The sequence below is a fragment of the Heterocephalus glaber genome, unplaced genomic scaffold (assembly GCF_053883595.1).
Source record: "Heterocephalus glaber isolate CG9 unplaced genomic scaffold, H.glaber_assembly_v1.0 deba00000122, whole genome shotgun sequence".
NCBI lineage: Eukaryota > Metazoa > Chordata > Mammalia > Rodentia > Bathyergidae > Heterocephalus > Heterocephalus glaber.
The window spans coordinates 5,824,365-5,843,858 of NW_028258138.1; the positions used below are offsets into that span (position 1 = coordinate 5,824,365).

General features: G+C 44.5%; 1 protein-coding gene across 4 annotated transcripts in view; it reads right to left on the reverse strand.

Moving 5' to 3' along the window:
- Kcnj6 (potassium inwardly rectifying channel subfamily J member 6) overlaps window positions 1-19,494 on the reverse strand; it is a 251,331-nt gene that overhangs the window by 181,646 nt on the left and 50,191 nt on the right. For all 4 annotated transcript variants that reach the window (XM_004842378.3, XM_087212257.1, XM_087212262.1 and 1 more), the window contains exon 2: window positions 1,492-1,543. In XM_004842378.3, the coding sequence (XP_004842435.1) occupies window positions 1,492-1,516 (25 nt within the window). In that variant the 5' untranslated portion in view covers window positions 1,517-1,543. The remainder of the gene's footprint in view (window positions 1-1,491; window positions 1,544-19,494) is intronic.

Here is a 19,494-nt window from a genome sequence, read left to right on the forward strand (position 1 = left end):
TTCTACTCCATATTTTGACAATAAGGCTCCTAAGATTCATGGTGGTCCCGGGAACCTTACTGTTTCATGTGTGTCTGACAAGTGTACGTCATATATGACTTGGAGATGTTTTTTTCACTTACAAAGACCCAGTTTTGGACTGAGCCACATGGCTCCCAGTTTGGAGTTCTTCAAACCAAGTGGCAAATCCTTTTGACATTTCTTGGTCTATAAGAATAGAGGTAGATGTGTGTGTGTGTGTGTGTGTGTGTGTGTGTGTGTGTGTGTGTGTGTGTAGAAGGAGACAGAGAGGGAGGGAGGGAGGGAGAGAGAGAGAGAGAGAGAGAGAGAGAGAGAGAGAGAGAGAGAGAGAGGAAAGGCAGGAAATGATAGAGAAGTAAAGGTAGAAGACAGGAGTGTCAGTACCCAGTGGGGAGTGTTCCTTGCCTTGTCCCTCTGAGCCATTGTTTATGTGGTGAGATTAGCATGTGGTCAGGACTGTATGAACTTAGACAGAGGTTTGGGGTTGGGAATTAGAGGAATGCAATGTAAAAAAACTACCATTACTTTACCTAGGGGAAGGCAGGTATTGGGGATAAAGATTCAAGGACTGTCATATATAGAAACTCCGGTATTTAACAGCCGTATGATCTGAGGACTAACAGGAGAAGGAGGTACAGCATTAAGTGTGGGTGAGACACATTCAATCTGAGAGCCAGATTGAATAAAAGATGATCATAGCCACAAAGGTACTGCAGAAGAGTTTTCAAGTCCCTTGTACCTTTCCATATGAATCTATCACCAGGAGCAATGTGCATTTTGAAAGGAAATGATCCGGATTGTTGGCTTTTCCATATCTGCCCAGCCTCTAGTATTTAAACTTCAACAGAGGAAATTGCATTTCTCCTTTGCTGGATGATTTATTATCATTAATTCCCCTTTTTTCTTAAAATGCTTTGTGTATCTTGTATAGTTAGCTTAAGAGGTTACAGCATTATAACACTGACATATTCAAAACCTAAATCATTACAAGCTACTTACTACAAGCTATACCTCAAGTGTTCCACTTTTAAATAATTCTGTATGAAATTTCTGATCAACACCTGGAAGATTTAACAATAGTTCACCATACTTTCCTTTCTTTAGATCATACAGTCCATGGAATATATACATAAAACTTCAGCAACTTGGACTAAACTTCCTAAAAGACAAGTTGAAATTATTGTGGTTTCTGAGCCCCCATACAGTGCTACAAATACAACCTATTCCATTCTCTAGCTCTTTAGATTGGGTAACAGGTTTAGTGCAGATATTTGCCCCTAAGCCAGACAAATTTTGAATAATACACAAAGAAATATCAACGCAATGCAATATGCTATGTCAAACAGACTTTGGCCATTGCAAGAGTGAAAGAGTAACCAACCAAATAATTGCAAAGCGATGCCATTTTTGTATGATTTTGGATTTTTCCATTGAAAACTAAACATAAGTAATAAATGTCAAGTTACTCACTCATAGATTCTGTCAACCTGGCCATCGTTGTTGTTTCTTCTTTGTGCTTTTCCTAGAGGTGAGAAGAAAAGACATTCTTCTGTAAAACATTTCTTAGACATGAATAGGTAGAATGGATTGATCATAACTATATCTCTCTTCTTTCTTTTCCATAGGTCAGAATTTGGTCACCAATGGTTAGATGAATGAAAATATTCACATTAAAGCTAAATTATTAGGCAGTCACTGAAAAGAGACTTTTAGGGCATTCCAAAACTTCCCATTGCTTTTGGCAGTGAACTCCTGTCACACTGACCTTGGTTATGTATCATTGGTGACGCACAACCGGCTTCCAAAACCTCTTTGACACTGGGTTTTTGACATCCATATGCCAAAGTTCTGCTTTCTAGTTCCCCCATTGAAGCTTTTTTTGGGGTATTTTTGGAGCTGATATTTTTGTAGTCATTTTGGTTTCCAAAAAACTAAATAGATTTCCTACTTTTCTCTTTGTCTTACTTTTTTGGGTCCTTTTGGAGTCCTTTGAAGGTCATCATTTTTGATGGGATTATAACCTTATCTATTTTGGGCTGAAAACATCTTATTTCAACCAAGATATAGGTTATAACCTACTGAGTTTGAAAACCAGACTGATACATACAGAATTGATACAGACAGAATCCGTCCTGATTAAAACATGACCTTGAAGCTAATGGCAGTCTTTACTGAAAAGCTCTCTTTAACTTCTTCACAGTTCTCTGAGTTTTCTTAATTCCCTTGGATTCGAACATGAATAGGGATTAAAATATTGACTTGTTATTTTACTTCTTTTGCAGCCTTTTTTTTCTGATCGTGAAACAAGTACATGCCCATTGTTTTAAAAATTCATCAGGAAGCTGAGGGAAATGATCTTGAATTCAAGGCCAGCCTGAGCAATTTAGCAAGACCTTGTCTCAAGACAAAACATAAAAAAGGCTGGGGATGTAGCGCAGTGGCAGAGCACTTGCCTAGCAGGTATAAGGCTCTGGGTTCAATCCCCCATATTGCAAAACAAACAAATGAACAAACACCAAAAATAAAGCAAAATAAAATTTCAGAAAACATTGGAAAATTATAAATCCACAAATGTATTTCTTATAATGACATGCCCAGAGGAAATGACTATTACACTTGTGTGAACAGTTTTCTAGGGCCAATTCTATATGTGTGACTACTTACAAATATGGAAATATAATCCCTTTTTGTTAGATACAAATGTCTTTCCTATGCATACCTGAGGCTGTAAGCCAGTTATTTTTGTACTTAAGACCAAATATATATCTTTTGTACTTAATACCAAATATATACAGAACACCAAATACATAGAACAATGATCACTTTTGAGAATGGAGCATTCATTATGGTTCCATCATTATTTCTTTACCCAGGACATTCCTACTTGATTTATTTATAATACTTTATTCCTTTCCCATTTGATTCATTTACATTATTTACTCTCTTGTAAAGCATTATAATGAACATTCTTCAACCATATCTTTGTGCCCTTCCTTGTCCTGTTAGGTACTGAAGATAAATCCTAAGGTTAGTTCATACCTGGTGAAAAGTATGAACACTTAAATTTTGACACATATCACTCCATTATCCTACACAAAGATGTGTATGATAGTATATGATATAGTTTGGATCAAAAATGTCTCTCAGAAGTCTCATGTGTTCAGAGTGGAGCTTTTCAAAGATGATTGGATCATGGGGGCACTAACTCACCAGTGGATTAAACCATTGACGAGTTCACAGCTGAATGTGCTGTTATAGGAGGTGGGCCCTGACCTGGAAGGGTATATTCTTGTCCCCTGTCCCTTCCCCTCTTTTTCTCTGGTTCCTGGCTTCTATGAGGTAAGTGGCTTCCCTCTGCCAGGCCCTTCCACCATGATGTACCTGCCTTGGAACCAGCCAACCATGTACTGAACTTCTGAAACTGTGAGCCCTTCCTCTTTTAAATTTCATCTTTCAGGTATTGTGTCCCAGCAATGGAGAAGTGACTGGTACAATGTATGAAACTGTTTTTTTCTCTTAGATTCTTGCCAACTTGCCTATGGAGTTCACACCCTCACCCCGACACCATTTTTTTTTTTGTGGGGGGAGAACTGGGGATTGAACTCAGGACCTTGCACTTGCAAGGCAGGCAGTGGGATCACTGAGCTAAATCCCTGACCCCCCACCAGTTTTTGACAAATTGATAAGTAGAGGTTGGTACCTTGTTATTTATATTTTTTTCTCTTCCTGACCTTTTGCTTACGAACAAGCAGTGTTCTTTATATGTGATCCTTATATCTTAACTCTTAGTTTCGTGTTACATCATTCCAGCTCCTCTGAGATAAACATTTAACTAATTAATTGCTGGTACTGGGGATTGAACCCAAGGCCTTTGCACTGGGCAATATTCCTAGCCTTTTAAAAATACTTTGTTTTGAGGCAGAGCCTTGCTAAGTCACTAAGTTGCCCAGGCTGAACTTAAATTTGCTATCCTCCTGCCTCAGCCTCTCAGAATTTGCACCTCGGGCTGGTATTTATTTCCCCCTGGTGCCAGCACACTGCTGAGCACATCTAGCACCCAAGTTGATGTCTCATGACTTGGGTGTTGTGGCACAGTTAGCAGAGTCGTTATTCAGCCGCCAAGTGGCACCATTCCCACCACTGCGAACGGCAGCAAGTCTCGATTTTCTCAAGCCCGTATTCACAGAGGTGAAATCAAGACACTGCCTGTAATTTCAACCAGTAATTGCCCTTGATATGAGAAGGAGCAAAGGAGCTGTCACGCACCACGCTGCCTGCTGTGACACTCAGCCGTGGTATTTAGCTGACCATGGTTTATAGGGAGATGCTCAGAAAGAGCGGCCTGCTATCCCATAGCAGAGACAGCCAAGATGGCAGACAGGAGTTGTCACAGTGACGCTGGTGCACACGAACCTGTGTGCAGCTACCTCAAAGGCCAGCACGCACCAGTGGGTTGTGACAATTTAGGCCTGCGAGCAGGAACCCCGGGAGAGTGGTCCTTGGCCTGTAAGAGCCTGGTCTGTCTGGTTCGCTCCATTACTGACTCCCAGCTTCACCTCTTAGCCCAGCTCTGCCATTCTGGTCCCTGGAGCTGGTCCTCCCCAGCCCTGTGTTCCTTCTGTCCTCATTTGGGTCACTGTCCCTGACAGCGTGGCCCTCCCCTGATGGCCCCTGAGCCAAGGCCCCCTTTCAATACCACATTCCAGGCATTCTGTCCTCAGAAAGCCCCAGCTTATCATGCAGGTGTCTTCCATTCATTTCCTGGGACTCGGGAGCCTGAGACTTTTTGGCCTCAGTCTTGCTGGTGGGCAATCCTTGCAGCCGTTTTTATCCTGATGTGTTGGATAGCCCGGTCCCAGCAATGTCAGAAACTGTCCCTGTCAGCATTTTACTCCTCCCTGGAGTTAAAGGGAAGCTTCTGACACCGAGGGGGGAAACCCTAAATTTAGCTCTCTCCCTGACTCATCCATATGGTAACGTATGGTGGGAATCATGACATATGTTTTTGGGTAAGTAGTTGAGTCATTCTATTGGATGTCTTTAAATGCCTTCTGTCCTTCCCTCATTATCAGGAAGTGGCTGTTGGCAGTTTGGTGGTGTGGATGCCCAGCAAGGCATTTACATTCCATTCCTGGTCTCAAGCAAACTCTTCAGTGCTCTGACGCCAAGAGTTTCCTTCACAACAAGTGTCTTGGTTGTTGGGTTTACATTACTGGGAAGAGATGTAGAACCAGAGTGCAGTAAAACTGGAAGAGATTCTATTAGTCACGATCAAGCCCAGCCCACAGAGGGGCCACCAGTGAGCGCAAGCCCAGGGCTGAGTGTGGCACCAGAAAGGGGTTTGCCCGCCTCACCCTGATGGTCCATGTGTCCTCAGCTGCTCCTGAGCAGCTGCTCTGTCAGCATCATCTCCCTCCATGTCCACAGGCTTCGGGGCTCACCTCCTGCACAGCTTTGTCTTGAAATCACCCCGAGGATCTATCTAGAACACACCACTGACTTAGGCAGCCGCTGCTTCAAATCCTTTTTCCCAGTAGCAGACCAAGTGAGCCTCATCTTTGGGCAGGGCCGGTTACCCCCATAGCTCTGCCTTCTCCATGGGTGCCTCAGCCCAGGTCCCTGCCACCCATCCAGGCCCCCTCTGCTCCCTCCTGCTTCACAAGCCCGATGCCTCTGTCCAGACACCCCAAACTCCACTTCATCTTCGTCTTCTCCAAATTCACCCCTCAGAACTCCGCTGGACACCACCACCCAATCTCCAGCTTCCCCCTATCTCTCTGACCACTTCCTGGAGTTTTATTTTTCAATACTTTGTCCATGCACAAATGCATCCACACACCCCAGTGCAAGATTTGAGATGCCAGCAAAGAATCCGTGAACTTTTGGAAAATTCAAGTGCCACCTCTGAAGAGCTTCATCGGGCCTGGGAGGTGACACATCATAGATGGGACACACTGGCCACTGAAGACCCTAGGAGCCAGGACACAAGGTCTTCTCTTTTGGTCCTAGCTTCCTGGTCCACTCAAAGAAGTTTGGGGGTGCTATTGCATAGCAGGTGACCACAGATGATAATGTGCCGTGCATTTCGAAGAGCCAGAGGAAAGGAGTGTGAATGCTTAACCACGAGGCAACGACGAATGTTTGCAGACACAGAAAGGTTTCACCTCACTTAACCACCACGTGATGTTCACATTCCCAAACATCACGATATCCTGCAAATATAAGCAATTTTTATACTTTTATGTATCTATCAGTTCAATTAAAAAATAGAATAAATAAAAACTACATACATTCACATGCAAAAGAAATGGTTTACTGAGTGCCAGCCCTGGCCACTTCCCACCCCAGGGGCAGCCACATGGAGAGGAAGTGTGAACAGGTTCGTGTCAGAGACAGCGTGACCAGTGTTCGACTTTAAGGTGAAACCCCAGATATATGGCTGCAACCACTTCCATCCAACCTGTGTTTCCTTGGGGAGCCAAGGGTTTTGAATTGGAGGTAAACATTCCATATTCTCTTTTTAAAAGGAAAGAAAGCAGCTGGGAATATTACTGTCCAGAGACAGAGCTTACTTTGGCTTGAAAATACATCATTCTTATTGACCGTATTGGTGCCCTCCTCGGTGGAGAAAGAGAAAGAGGGAGAGGGAGAGAGAGAGAGGGAGAGAGGAAGACTGAGAGACAGAGACACAGAGAGACTCAGAGACAGAGAGACAGAGAGAGATAGAGAGACTGAGTTGTAATGAGGAGTGAGGTGTGTTCCGGGGTGGAATGTGTGTCCCCACAGGGGCTGGCAGGTCCCAGGTCGCACGTCCTGCTGTGTCCTCTCACCTGCTGCCCTCCGGAAGCCACTCTGAAGGATGAAGGAGACTCATCCTGGCTGATACTGTTCCAACCAGGCATATTTGCACATCTCAGGTATTTTTTCTCTCTATAATGTGTGCTTGTCTTCCCCAGAACACTGTGGTTTCTGCCCCAAATTACAAGCATGTCAAAGAACCCTCATGCAAAGCAGGAGATGACGAAGCCATTTCAGGAACTGCTGTTCCCGAGGACCTCACCTCCAGGTTGAGCCAGGCCCTCCATGTCTCACCCCATCCTGGGGTCTCCACGTGCCCAGCTGTGCCTTCCTTGCCACCTTTCCTATCTTCCTGCTTTGGTGGGGACAGCATGGCAGGTCCCCCAGGCACTGTCTTAAGTGGAAAATGCCACACCCATTGAGAGGCAGCCAAACAGGTATGCTTCAAGCATAGCATCATCTATAGCCCTGGAGTTGTGGCTGGAAAATATCGGCCAGAGCATTTCTGAACCATGAATTCAATTTTTGCCTCATCCTAAACTAATAGAAATGGGCAGCCAGCATACAAGTATGTTTTCAGACAACATAAAGTACTATGCTGCCATAAAGAAGGGTAAGGTTGATTAATTTGTAGAAAAATGGATGCACCTCGAGACCATAATACCAAGTGAAATATATCAGACATGCAAGCTTAACTATTACATGGTTTGTCTTAAATGAGAGACCCAAAGTATAAATAAATTAAAGAGCAAAATAAAAGACTGATAAAAGGAAACAGGGACATAGATCTTTTGCAAATGGGAAGAAGACTAAGGGATGGAGAGCAGATGAAATGGTACATAAAAAGAATTAAGATATGTTAGGTGCGTGCACCAGCATCCCACAAGGAATGTGATCATTATGCACTGCAGTCATGGACTAATAAATACACAAATGAAAGTATAAAAAGTAAATATATATTTCACATAAATACATATGAAAACATGCAGAAGTAGTAACTGCTGGTGTTTTTGGTATTGATTAGAGCCTACCACTGGATTACTGCTTTACTAGACTATTCACTGAATTTCCACAAGGGTCTCACAAAATAGGTACAATTACGCCCTAAACATTGAGGCACAGAGCAATTCAGCAAATTGCCTCAGGTCACACAGCTGGGGAGCTTTCCTTTTGCGCCTGCCTTCTGCATGAAGGTCCCCTCTTGACCCAAGGGCTAGAGAGGCTCAGAAACACAGGCTCTCAGAGCTGAGAGCAGTAGGGAGAACCTCGTCTTTGGTCCTTCTTGGAATCATTTTTGCTAAGCTTTTATTGATTGGGACAAGGTTTTAACTGGACATAACAGGTGTGTGGCACAAGGAGAGCTGGCTGCACACCGGCCTGTGAGAGCTTCCGGCTGAGCCAAGGAAGTGAGAAGTGTCTAGCAATTGCTGTCATGACGGTGTTGAGGGGAAGCTACCTACAAGTCCTACAGGTTGTTAAGGGGGAGGAAGGGGCAGAGGAAGAGAAGCAGGGGGAAGAGAGAAACAAAACAAAAACAAAGAAGGATGCGATACAAAGAACAAAATTGTCATTCACAGAACCAAGCAACACTCACGGAGAGAGCAACTCCAGTGTGTCATGAAGGAGAGAGAGTGATGGGGAGGGACAGCAGGTAGTGGGTGGGCAGAGGTGAGTTTGAGAGCAGTGGGGAGCTGGCTTAGGAAAGGGGCCATGAGATCAGGCTGGGTGCTCAGGAGGGTGGAGGAGGCTGGAGTCGGATGACTGGAGCCGAAGGGGAAAGAAGAGGGTCAAGGCCGGAAGCTGAGTGAGCATCTTGGTAATCCAGGGGACAGGAAAGGTGGCTAGAGACACGGGAGACAACCCAGAGAGTGTCCTCTCTCACAAGCTTAGGGACCCGCAGACCTGAAGAGTGAAGAACTTGCCCATCAGAATGGGGTTCAGAGTGAAGTGAGTTTTCCTGTAGTTAAGAACTCCTGACGTGTACTAAGTTACATGTAGATAGGAGCAAGTCTGGGTCCTATTACACAGCAGGGCGACTGCAGACGGTGACAATGCACTGCACATTTCAGAAAGCCAGGAGAAAGGATTTTGAATTTTTTTTTTTTACTGTAAAGTAGTGATAAATGTTTGGGGAGAAAGGTGTGTTTACTTTGATTCAAACGTTGTCCAATGTGTACAGGTATTGAAACATCAGATGGTGCACCATTAATATGTACCATTTTTTCTTTCTCTATATCAGTTAAAATAAATTTAAGAATTAAAAAAAGATTCCAGGATGACCTGAAATTTTTATGATTTGGGTAAAAAATATTCAGTTGGAGTTATTTGAGGGAAGAGGTGACACCCTTACTGGGCAGGTGACAAGGTACTTTTGGTGACATGGCCCCTTCTGCAAAAAGGCTCCAAGTCCCCATCTCAGTAAGTAATCCTTTCTATGTATAGTCACCCCGCTTGGTTCCCCAGGGCCCATGACAGTGGCCTTGGTGACCAGACTAGGGAAGCTCCTAGCACACTGAGGGATTAGGATGTCTCCCACAGCAGACTCAGATGCCGGGTGACCCTGCACCAGTACTGCCTTCATTCCCGAGGGTTGGTGTGAGCCTGTAGGTGAGACAGGCGGGTCTGGGGCCTTGGCAGTGTGTTGAGCCTGTGGAGCTTTCACTAAGAGGACCGGTTATGGGGAAAGACTCAGGAAACTGCCAGAGCACGTGGCTGCCAGAGTTTCTCCTAAAGCCAACTCTCCCTGTGTCCTCCCCAGCTTGGAGCCTTGTGGACCAAATGCTCAACTTCCAGGATCTGCATCTGGGCAATGTTTTATGAATTCCCCAGTGTAGTTAGTTGGAATATTGATGACTGACTCATTCCTACTTCCCTAGAGCTCCTGGAAATGTTCAGAATAGGATACACATAATCATCAAAACCCTATCAACAGGTTTCCTTTCACAAAAACACTGAGCTACCCTGCAGAGGCCCCAGGAAGTCTGGGCAACCGGAGCACACAGAGCCTGCTCATGCTGCTAGCAACCATCAGCTGTCCTTTTCCCAGGCAGCTCCTCCTGCTCCCAAGATGCACTTGTTCTGGGTTGGGCCCAGTTTCCTAGGATTCAACTGCAAGTGCTCCATCTTGACAGCAGCCATAATTTCCCTTGAGTCACATTCTGCTCAGTGTACGGCTTCTCTTCGGGCCTCTCTCTGCGGCTTCTTGCCTCACCTCCAGAGTGAGCATCCAGGAACCCTAATCCTTGTGGCCAGTGCCTCTTCCACCTGGCTTTCTGTAGGGCACATGCTCTGCTGAGCCCCCTGTGTTTACAAAGAGGAGGAACAGAAATCAAGCTGTTCCTCTTTCCCTTTACTTTTCCTGTTTGCTCAGGATGCAAGCTATGGGCGCACTGAGTCCTCCTGCAGCTACTCGGAGAATTCCTAGCTCTGCCCTGCTCCGCAGAGAGTCAGGACCCTTCCTTGCAGGCCTGGCCTCTGCCTACCTCTCAGGGCAGTTTCCCGTCTGTTATGGTTTGGATCTAGAATGTCCCCCCAAATCCTCAGGTGTTCAGAGGTGGGGCTTTTGGAAGGCGATTGGGTCATGGTGACATGTACTCATCAGTGGATTCATCCACCAGTGAGCTCAGTCACTGGGTGTGCTGTTGGGAGGTGGGGTCGGGTTAGAGGGCGGTCACAGGGGCGTGGCCGGGAAGGGTGCATCTCCCCCTGCTCTTCCCTCAGGTCTGCTTCCTGGCTGCCATGATGTGAGCAGTTTTCCTCTATAGAACCTTCCACCCAGCCCTTCCTGCCTTGGAGCCAGCCAGCTATGGACTGAATTCTCTAAATACCATGAACACAAATAAGTCTCTCCTCCTTTAAGTTGTGGGTACTGAATTTTGTCCAGTGATGTAGAAAGTGACGAAGACACTATCCCTTCTGTACTGTACTCCAGCCCAGCAAACCCTTTGTGGTTCCTAAACACATTTCTTTGCTTCCTCCCTCTGCTCATGCTCTTCATGTGCAAAGCCAACTCCTACTTGCCCAGCTTGACCTCCTGTTCAGTATTTTCCCTGGATGCCCCATTCCTGGTGCCCACCTTCCTTGCTGCACCCCAGAATCCGTGCATACTTCAGTCAAAGGTCTTGTCGTTCTTGAATCATGGCTTACACAGTAGCAGAGTGAGCCAGAGGAAATTGTCTTGAAAGCTTTAGTAACAACTGACAAATTAAAAAGATGATTTCTTTTGTTTCTAAAGAAGAGAAAGCAGGCCGAGGATTTAGCTCGGTGGTTTCCCCGCCTGCCTCGAAAGTGCAAGGACTCGAGTTCTATCCCTGGTACCAAAAAAAAAAAACAAAAACAAGAAAAACAACAACAAAAACCCCCCAAAAACAAAGAAGAGAAAGCAAGGTCCCAAAACAAAACTAAAGAATGAATAGCATGAATAGTGCTTCAATGAATGTGAATTTCCCAACACGAAATGCTAACTGATCATTTGTCTGAATGTTCCAGGTTTTCTGTCCCAGGAAATAAAATGTGGTGCAGGTAAAATGACCCTCAAGAGTTCTTCTAAAACATTTCAGGGATGCAATGACAGTTACAGGAAAAGAAATATCTGATTCCTTTTGCTCTTGTTTAGTGCAGGTGATTTTTTATTTGATCAGAGGTAGATGGTGGAGTGATAAGAACCAACTGGGAGTGGCGGTAGAGACATTGTACCAAAACGTCAGGTAGGGCAGGAGCATCTTAAGTTTGAATCTAGCCTGGGCAATTTAGTGATTTATTGAGGCCCTGGATATAGCTCAGTACTAACCCCCACCACCAAAACATAACCAGAATGGCTTGTTACACTGACATGGAAGGCACATTTACAAAAGCTTCAGGTGCCCCACTGGGGGCGCCTTGTTTTAAGGAGTCATTGCAGTCCAAAGGCGAGACAGATGTGGTCACTGGATTGCTCTTTCTTTAGTGATGTAATGTCTAGGGAGCCCTGTGCATGTACAGCGGTGGATTCTTGGCTAGCTCAGTGCCCAACTCTTTCCTCCTTTTAACTTCTGCCAATACTTTTCACGGGCAGGAATGAGCTAGTTTCTTGCAAAGGACTGTGATGTGCTGTCAGGCTGTGAGACAGTGGCCGCACCTCCCTTCAGGAATTGGTTGGGTTGAAGTGATGAGCAGTGACTTCATGCATTCGTTCCCAACTCAGCTCACATGAGGCAGTGATAAGACATGGCCTCTGCGAAGGCCATGATTATGGTTTTGACAGGAGATTGGTCTGATGTTCAAAGTTAAGCCAAAGCTATGTATTAGCTAACCCATGTGGCACCTCCCCAGTGAGAACTGGAAGCAGAGAGCAATAGTGACTCCTCCTCCAGCTGGGCCACTTGGGACACTGTTTGCATCCAGGGAAGTGACCTGGGTGCCTGCTCTTGGGACAGAACTCTCCAGAGACGAGCCCACCAGTGCAGCTGAGAGCCGGTTACTGGAGTCACTCGGGAAGCCATCCTATTGCCATGCTTGTGAGAAGGCGTAGGGTGTAAGACATGATTTTTCAAGCTCTCATTTGTGTTAACAGTTATCAAAGATACTAAGTTGGGGGGATATTTAAAAAAATGATACTTTAAAAAATTCCTCATAACCAAGTGACATTTACTGGGGCTAAAGACTGAGGAAAATTTATGTTTAGAAACCATATCATTTTCTCATGCTTATTTCCATAGGTTTTGAGCTTGACCTTCTGTATTGAGTAGAGGAGGGAAGCTGCTAATAATGGATCCTCAGCAGCGGAGATTTTTGAGAAGGAAAACAAGAAAACAACTATCATTCTCATTCATTTTTTTGTCATTCCTTTGCTACTCTTTTCTTGTTTTTCTTTTGCCACTTCTTTCTTTTTTTCTCTTTATTTGATTTCTTGAATTCACCCTTTGAAAAGATGGGGTAGATAGACTTTCCTTTCTTCCTCCCACTCAGTACAGTTAAAACCTTTGAACATTATGCCTTCTATAGACACAAGAAGACTCCGAAAGGCGGAGGGAAGAAGGCAAACCAGCCAGGGTCTCGGGATCCAGGGAACAACATGGGGGTGAATTCTCTGGGTTTTCTTTTTGCATGATGTATCCCAGACTGGGTATCAAAGAAGTCAGTAACTCGCCAAAGTCAGTGGATGCTGACAAGTGTGCCCTTTCCAGACCAAGGATTGAGGAAGTGGCCCCTTGACAAGACAGAAAACTTTACAATGATGTCTGTACTCCAGCCAAACAAGAAGGAAGCATGGTGACCCCACTCTGAAAGCCAAGGTTGGGGGAGCTTAGACTGCCCTGGCCATGCTGGAACAAGAAGACTGAGTGTTGTTGCCAGGTTCCATGTCAGAGGAGACAGAGTGGGGAATCTGGGTTTTCCTCCCTGCAGAGGGGCACTGAGCCTTCCCAGAGGCCAGTGGAGAGTGTAGATTCCACCCAGACCTGGCAGAGATGAGGTGGCACTCCCATCCCCTTCAGAAGAGGGCTGGTGTGGGGCTGGGGATTTAGCTCAGTGGTTTCGCCACCTGCTGCGCAAGCGCAAGGACCCGAATTCGATCCCAGAACCAAAAAAAAAAAAAAAAAAAAGGCAAAAAAAAAGAAGAGGGCTGATGTGGAGTCAGAAATTCACCACCACCCAGCCATGGCTGTGCTCCAGAGGGTTAGGGGAGACCTTTTGGGAAGCAGGGCGAGGGGTCCCCAGGCAACTGCACCACAGTGGGGTGTCCAGCCCCCCATTCCCAACCCATCCCGATATTGGTCTCAGCCATGCCCTACAAGGAGCAGTGATGTGATCCTGTCCGAGCCCACAGAGTGGCTTTGACGAGGCCTGCTGTGACACAAGATTTACACAGGGTCCGGATGACTTACAACACCCAAAATGTCTAGGTTTCACCTTAAAAAAAACCACTCATCACACCAAGAAACAGGAAGAGGAAATGGAATGAGAGGAAAGACAAACATCAATACTAAGAGGATGCAGATTTCAGAATCATGTGAGTATTTTAGAGTAAGCAATGGTGGAAATGTTTCAACAGTGATTACAAACATAGCTGAAACAATACAAAGAGACCCAACAAAGAAATAGTAAGCCTCAAGGGAGAAAAAAGGTATGGGATAGGGAAAAACTAGGTGGAAATGTTAGAACTAAAAATTACAGCAGCCAAATCTAAAAAATTCAATGGATGGTCTCAACAGCAGGGCAGTAAGGGCAGAAGAAAGAAGCAGGGAACTTGAAGATAGAACAATAAAAAATGTCTGATCTGAACAATGCAGAGAAAGTAGACTTAAAAATTAACAGAAGTGGGGAGTGGTGAGAGGCACCTGTAATGTCAGCACTCTGGGCAGCTGAGGCAGCAAAACTGCAAGTTCAGGCCCAGCCTGTGCAATTTAGTGACTTGGTGAGATGAGCCTTGAAACAAAACAAAAACCCACCCAAAACAACAACCACAAAAGGGCTGGGGACTAGCTCCGTGCTAAGGTCCTGGGTTCAATCCGTAGGACAAAAAACAAGCATAAACAAACAAACAAACAAATACCACCCAGAGCCTTAGGAAAATGTAGGGCTATAACAGAAGATTTAACATTTGTGACATAGAGTATCAGGAAACAGTGGAGGAAGGGGTGGGACAGAAAAATATATTGAAAAGAATAATGGATGTGAACTCTCCAAATTTTACATAAGAAATTAACTGACAGCTGTAAGAAGCTGAGTGGATCTCGAAGAAGACAACCTCCAAGAGATCCCCACAAAGACACATCACAAAGCTCTGAAAAGTGCGGACAAAGAAACAATTCTGAAAGCAGCCAGAGAGTAATGGTGCATCCCTTAGAAGGAAAACACAATTCAAATGAGAATGGATTTCTCATAAAAAACAGTCCAGGAAGAAATAGCACATTTTTAAACCATGGAAACAAATAAATAAATAAAACAAATAGAGCTTCCAACTCAGAAATCTGTAGTCACAAAAATATCCCCCAGGAATTAAAGAGAAACAAGGTATTCTCAGATGGAGGAAAACAGGATTTGTCACTGGCAGACCTACCCTAGCAAAAGAAAAGTTATCTAAACAAAAAGGAAATGGTAGCAATATTGAGACATCATGCAGGTAGAAAGGCTGTGGAAGAGCAAATAAACAGACAAATACACAGAGTTTCCTTCTCTTGGTGAATTTTCTAAATTATATTTGATGGTTGAAGAACAAATTATATCACGGCTGAATGCAGTTCCCAGTGCACACAGAAGAAATATTTAACAGTAACTAAGAGAGAGAAAACAGAGATACACTAAGAAACACTGAAGATAAGGGCCGGGGATTTAGCTCAGTGGTTCCGTCGCCTGCCTTGCAGGTGCAAGGTCTTGAGTTCAATCCCTGGTACCAAAAAAAAAAAAAAAAAAAGAAAGAAAGAAAGAAAGACTGAAGATACATCAATATTGAATTCTAAAATTTTTTTCAAGTAACCTATAGAAGTTCAGGAAAAAGAAAACAAGAAATCATGAAACATAAAGAACAAACAGAAAATAAAAATTTAAACAGCAGATCTAACTCGTAACCTGCTAATAATTATACTAAATGTAAATGGCTTAAATACACCAATTAAAAGATTATTAGAGTGTACAAAGAGCAAATCTAACTCTATGCTAGAAATGAAATTCACTTTGAATGGAACTCAGTTTTAAAGAAACTCACTTAAAATATGATTAGGCAGGTGGAAAGTAAAAGGATGGAAAAAGATATACCTCACAATCAACATAAAGCAAGTGAGGCTATACTATTGCACAAGACAGACTTCAAAATAAAGAAAATACAAGGGACGGAGAGAAATATGACATAAAGATAAAGGTTCAATCAACCAAAAACACAGAGAAGTCCCAAATGTATGTGCATCAAACAATGATGATGTTGAACAAAGCGATGCAAACAAAAGCTGATAGAACTAAACAGAGAAATAGAAAAATTCTCAAATAAAACTGAAGCATCAACACCTGTCTTATCTGACTGCTAAAAGAACTAGAGAGAAAATCAGAGAAGGTACAGAGAACTCATAGAGAGTGTTTACAGTGCAATCCACACAAGGAGAGCAGAAAACACTTTCTTTTCAGGTGACTGCAGATGATACAGCAAGATGTCCCACATTCAAGGACATATAATGAAACTTAATGAACGCAGAAGACTTGAAATCATCCCACATACGCTCTCTGACCATAATCAAATAAAACAAAAAATTATGTTTCTCTTTTTTCTTTTTTCTGTGCTTTTCTTATCTTTTCCACTTTGTGGCACCCCATTCCTACCTTCTAGCCCCTAGCCTGGTCTTGCCCTAGAGTGCCACAGTGATAGTGGAGTTATTGGGGAGTCTTTGGAGTGTGGTGGAGTTCTCTCGACCCAGGAATTTGAAGGAAAGAGAAGAGTGACCCTTCCGTGCCTGTCAGCCTCTACTGGGATCTTCTGTCTCCTCCTGGAGAATTCTGTGATCCTCGCCTTGCTGTCCCGTGACTGTCCCTGGAGCCTTTCCGTGGAAAACCAGAAGCCAGAGGAAGATGGTTAAATTCTGTGTCTGTCACTGAAGATCGTCTGTACCATGTGAGCAGTTGAAACAGTATTGGGACAAAAAACAATTAAACGGAGCAGAAAAACAGCCTTCCTTAGGAGACCGAAAAATGCAACAGTAAACTTCCGGTTGAAAAGGTAGAAGTCGAGAAACTCGTCCCCCGTGGGCCATTACATAACCTCGCTGTGCACACAGGTGGCCCCCTCGCTGCTCAACCAGGGAGCCAGGCCCTGTGCAAGCGCAGCAAGCCTGTCTCAGAACCGCATGCTCCGAGAATGGGCTGCTCACCGACAATGCCAGGGTCCTGAGTTTTCCCACGTCTGTCCTGATGAAGGGGAAAATGACTCCCACCCAGCATGCCCATGAGGTGGGCCCTTGGCCAGGCACAGCCGGGGCCTTGCTCTGACAGGTGACAGCTGCTCAGCTCCTGGTCCCAGAGGACAGCAGAAGGCGAGGGCGGGGCGGGGGTGGGGGAGGCAGGACGCAGGAGCTCAGGCAGACTTTGCCTCCTCGGGCTGGCTCCTCCCTGGGTCTGGGCACTGGGCAGATGGTGTTTGCTTCCCCAACACTCAGCAGCTGTGGCCAGAGACTCGGGGCGGGATGGGGGAGAGGTTGGAGCTCTGGAAGCGCTTCAGTTTCCCTGTGTTTGAAAACCACAGTCCTGTTCTCTGAGCCCCACAGAAGCAGGCAGTCCCGATGCCACGTTGGTTTTCACAGGGTCACGGTCTCTCGGGGGCTGGGGACGGCTGTCCTGAGTGGGCAGTCAGCCTGCATTGCTCCCTGTGGACACCTGACTCTCCTCAGTTTTGCCCTCTCCTTGCTCCTCCTCTCTGGCCCCGAACTTGGTGATGTTGTGCTTCTGCTGCTGGGGCAGAGCTGGCCTCTCTCTTCCCGGTCTCTCTCTAGCTACATGAGCCATGCAGGCTGGGTACCAGGTGGGCTTCAGATCAGCAAGGAGAACGGATGTCCTCCTTCTGAGGAGATGAACACTGAGATCCTTAGGGGTAATGTGTGCTGACATCTGCAGCCAACTCTCAATTCCGGGAAGGAGGAAGGGAGAGGCAACAGAGAGAGTCAGACAGGATAGAGTGAGGAAACAGAAGATGGAGTTCGAGAAAGAAAGACAGGATAGGGAGAGAGAGGAGAGAGGATCTAGCTAGCTATCATCTATCATCTACCTATCTAGAGAGAGATACAGAACAAGTTGCAGAAGAAAGCAGAAGAAATCAGTGGGGGGAATGAACATATATATCATTTAAGGACATTTTCAGACAAAGCTCAATTCTTTGCGTTGGTAGGACATACTCTATATTAGATGGGGAAGGAAATTCATGGGCATTGATGCATATCTTGATGTAGTTACTAGACTCCAAAGAAATAAATTCTGCCAGCATCAAAGTATAAAGAATACACCAAAATGGGGAAATAACCGAACTATAAAGAATACAACGAAAAGGAGGAAATAACCAAACTATCTTTGGACTTCTTTCCAGAAACACGTAATGGTAGAAGATCATGTAACAGGATCTAAAGTCCTTAGGGCCAGGAAATGAGACACAGTGATTTTACACCCAGCCACACTGGGGCTTAAGCAAAAAGAGCGCAGAGATGGTTTTTAAAAATGCAAACACTCGGAGGATAAAATTCCCCATGAGTCTTTTTGTTGAACACATCATAACTATGAACTGCAGCTACCTAGGAAAATAGAGAAATGGTGACGAACATTGCAGTGACTGATGGATCCATTTCTGTGTAGACCCAGGGATAAAACAGCCCTGCAAACTGTGACTGAAGAAAAGGGGAGAGAGGTAAAAAGCCACAAGCAGTGTTCAAACAATAATGTGACTAACGAAACACAGGTGGAGAAAGGGAGAGAAGATTGGAGGTCATGCAAGACAGTGGAGGTCCTTCCCTTGCAGAATGGGGAATCAGATGTATGGAGAGAAGAAAAATCCAGTAAGAGGACTGCCCAGGAATAAATGAAGGGAAGCAGGGCTAATTCCCAGAAGGAGTGGGAATAACAGCAGAGCCAATCAAAACCCAGCAGTGAGGGAGGGTGAGGTAAGGCAGATGAAATGGGAAAATCAAAGAACCTGGATCTAAATGTAGTTCATAATGGAGAGACAACAGATTTTGCCTCAACAGCAAAGTATGGGAAATGTGCTAGAAGAAAAGAACGTGACAACCAGCCTACTACATTTGCAAACTGCTGAAGAACACCACACAGGAAAGCAAACATGGAGCATAAGATGAAAGATAAAGAACAAGAAAAATATTATTATGACTTGAAGGTGTAATAGACACTAACTCTAACAAATAAAAGACCACAACATAGTTTTAGGTAATTTTTATAAAAACCCCAAGATATATTGTTAAGTGAAAAAGCTATTTATAAAAGAGCGTGTGGTAATTTTGTGTGTCTTAAACTTGTGTTTAAGGAAAAGTATATAGGGGCTGGGGATTTAGCTCAGTGGTTCTGCCGCCTGCCTCACAAGTGCAAGGACCTGAGTTCGATGCCCAGTACCAAAAAAAAAAAAAAGAAAGAAAAAGTATATAGTTTAAAAATCTTATAGGGATATAACTAAGGGTATGTAAATACACGATCATATGCATAGACCCTCTCAAAAGACACTCAAGGGGATGGGACCAGTCTGCCTCAGGAACAGATGGCTAGAGAGGGCTTTTCCTGCTTGTCATTTGCTACTAACTTTAACGACAGCTTCATATTACTTTTTCAAAATACAGCTCACACTTTGAAACCCCACAGGTGACTCCAACCAACACCAGGAGGCAGACATCCCTGGTTTTTCATTTCAGGGGTTCTACAACCCAGCAGCGATTTTACTATATCTTAGCGGTGGAGATAAAGATGATCATTGCTTATCTCTCTCTTTGAGGTGGGGTTTTGGCAGACTAGAAACTGCTCTTATTGATTTACTTGTGTCTAAAATTTCCTGAGTTCAAAATAAGGTTACAGTCAACTTAAAAGAAAAGGTAAAAATGAAACTATTGTGATGAAGTTATAATGTACTGGGACTTTGGACTCCCCCTGTTATCTATCATTTTATACTTCTGAAGTCAGAATGCTCCATGCTGGCTTCCCTGAATTAACAGAACTGCTACGTAGATT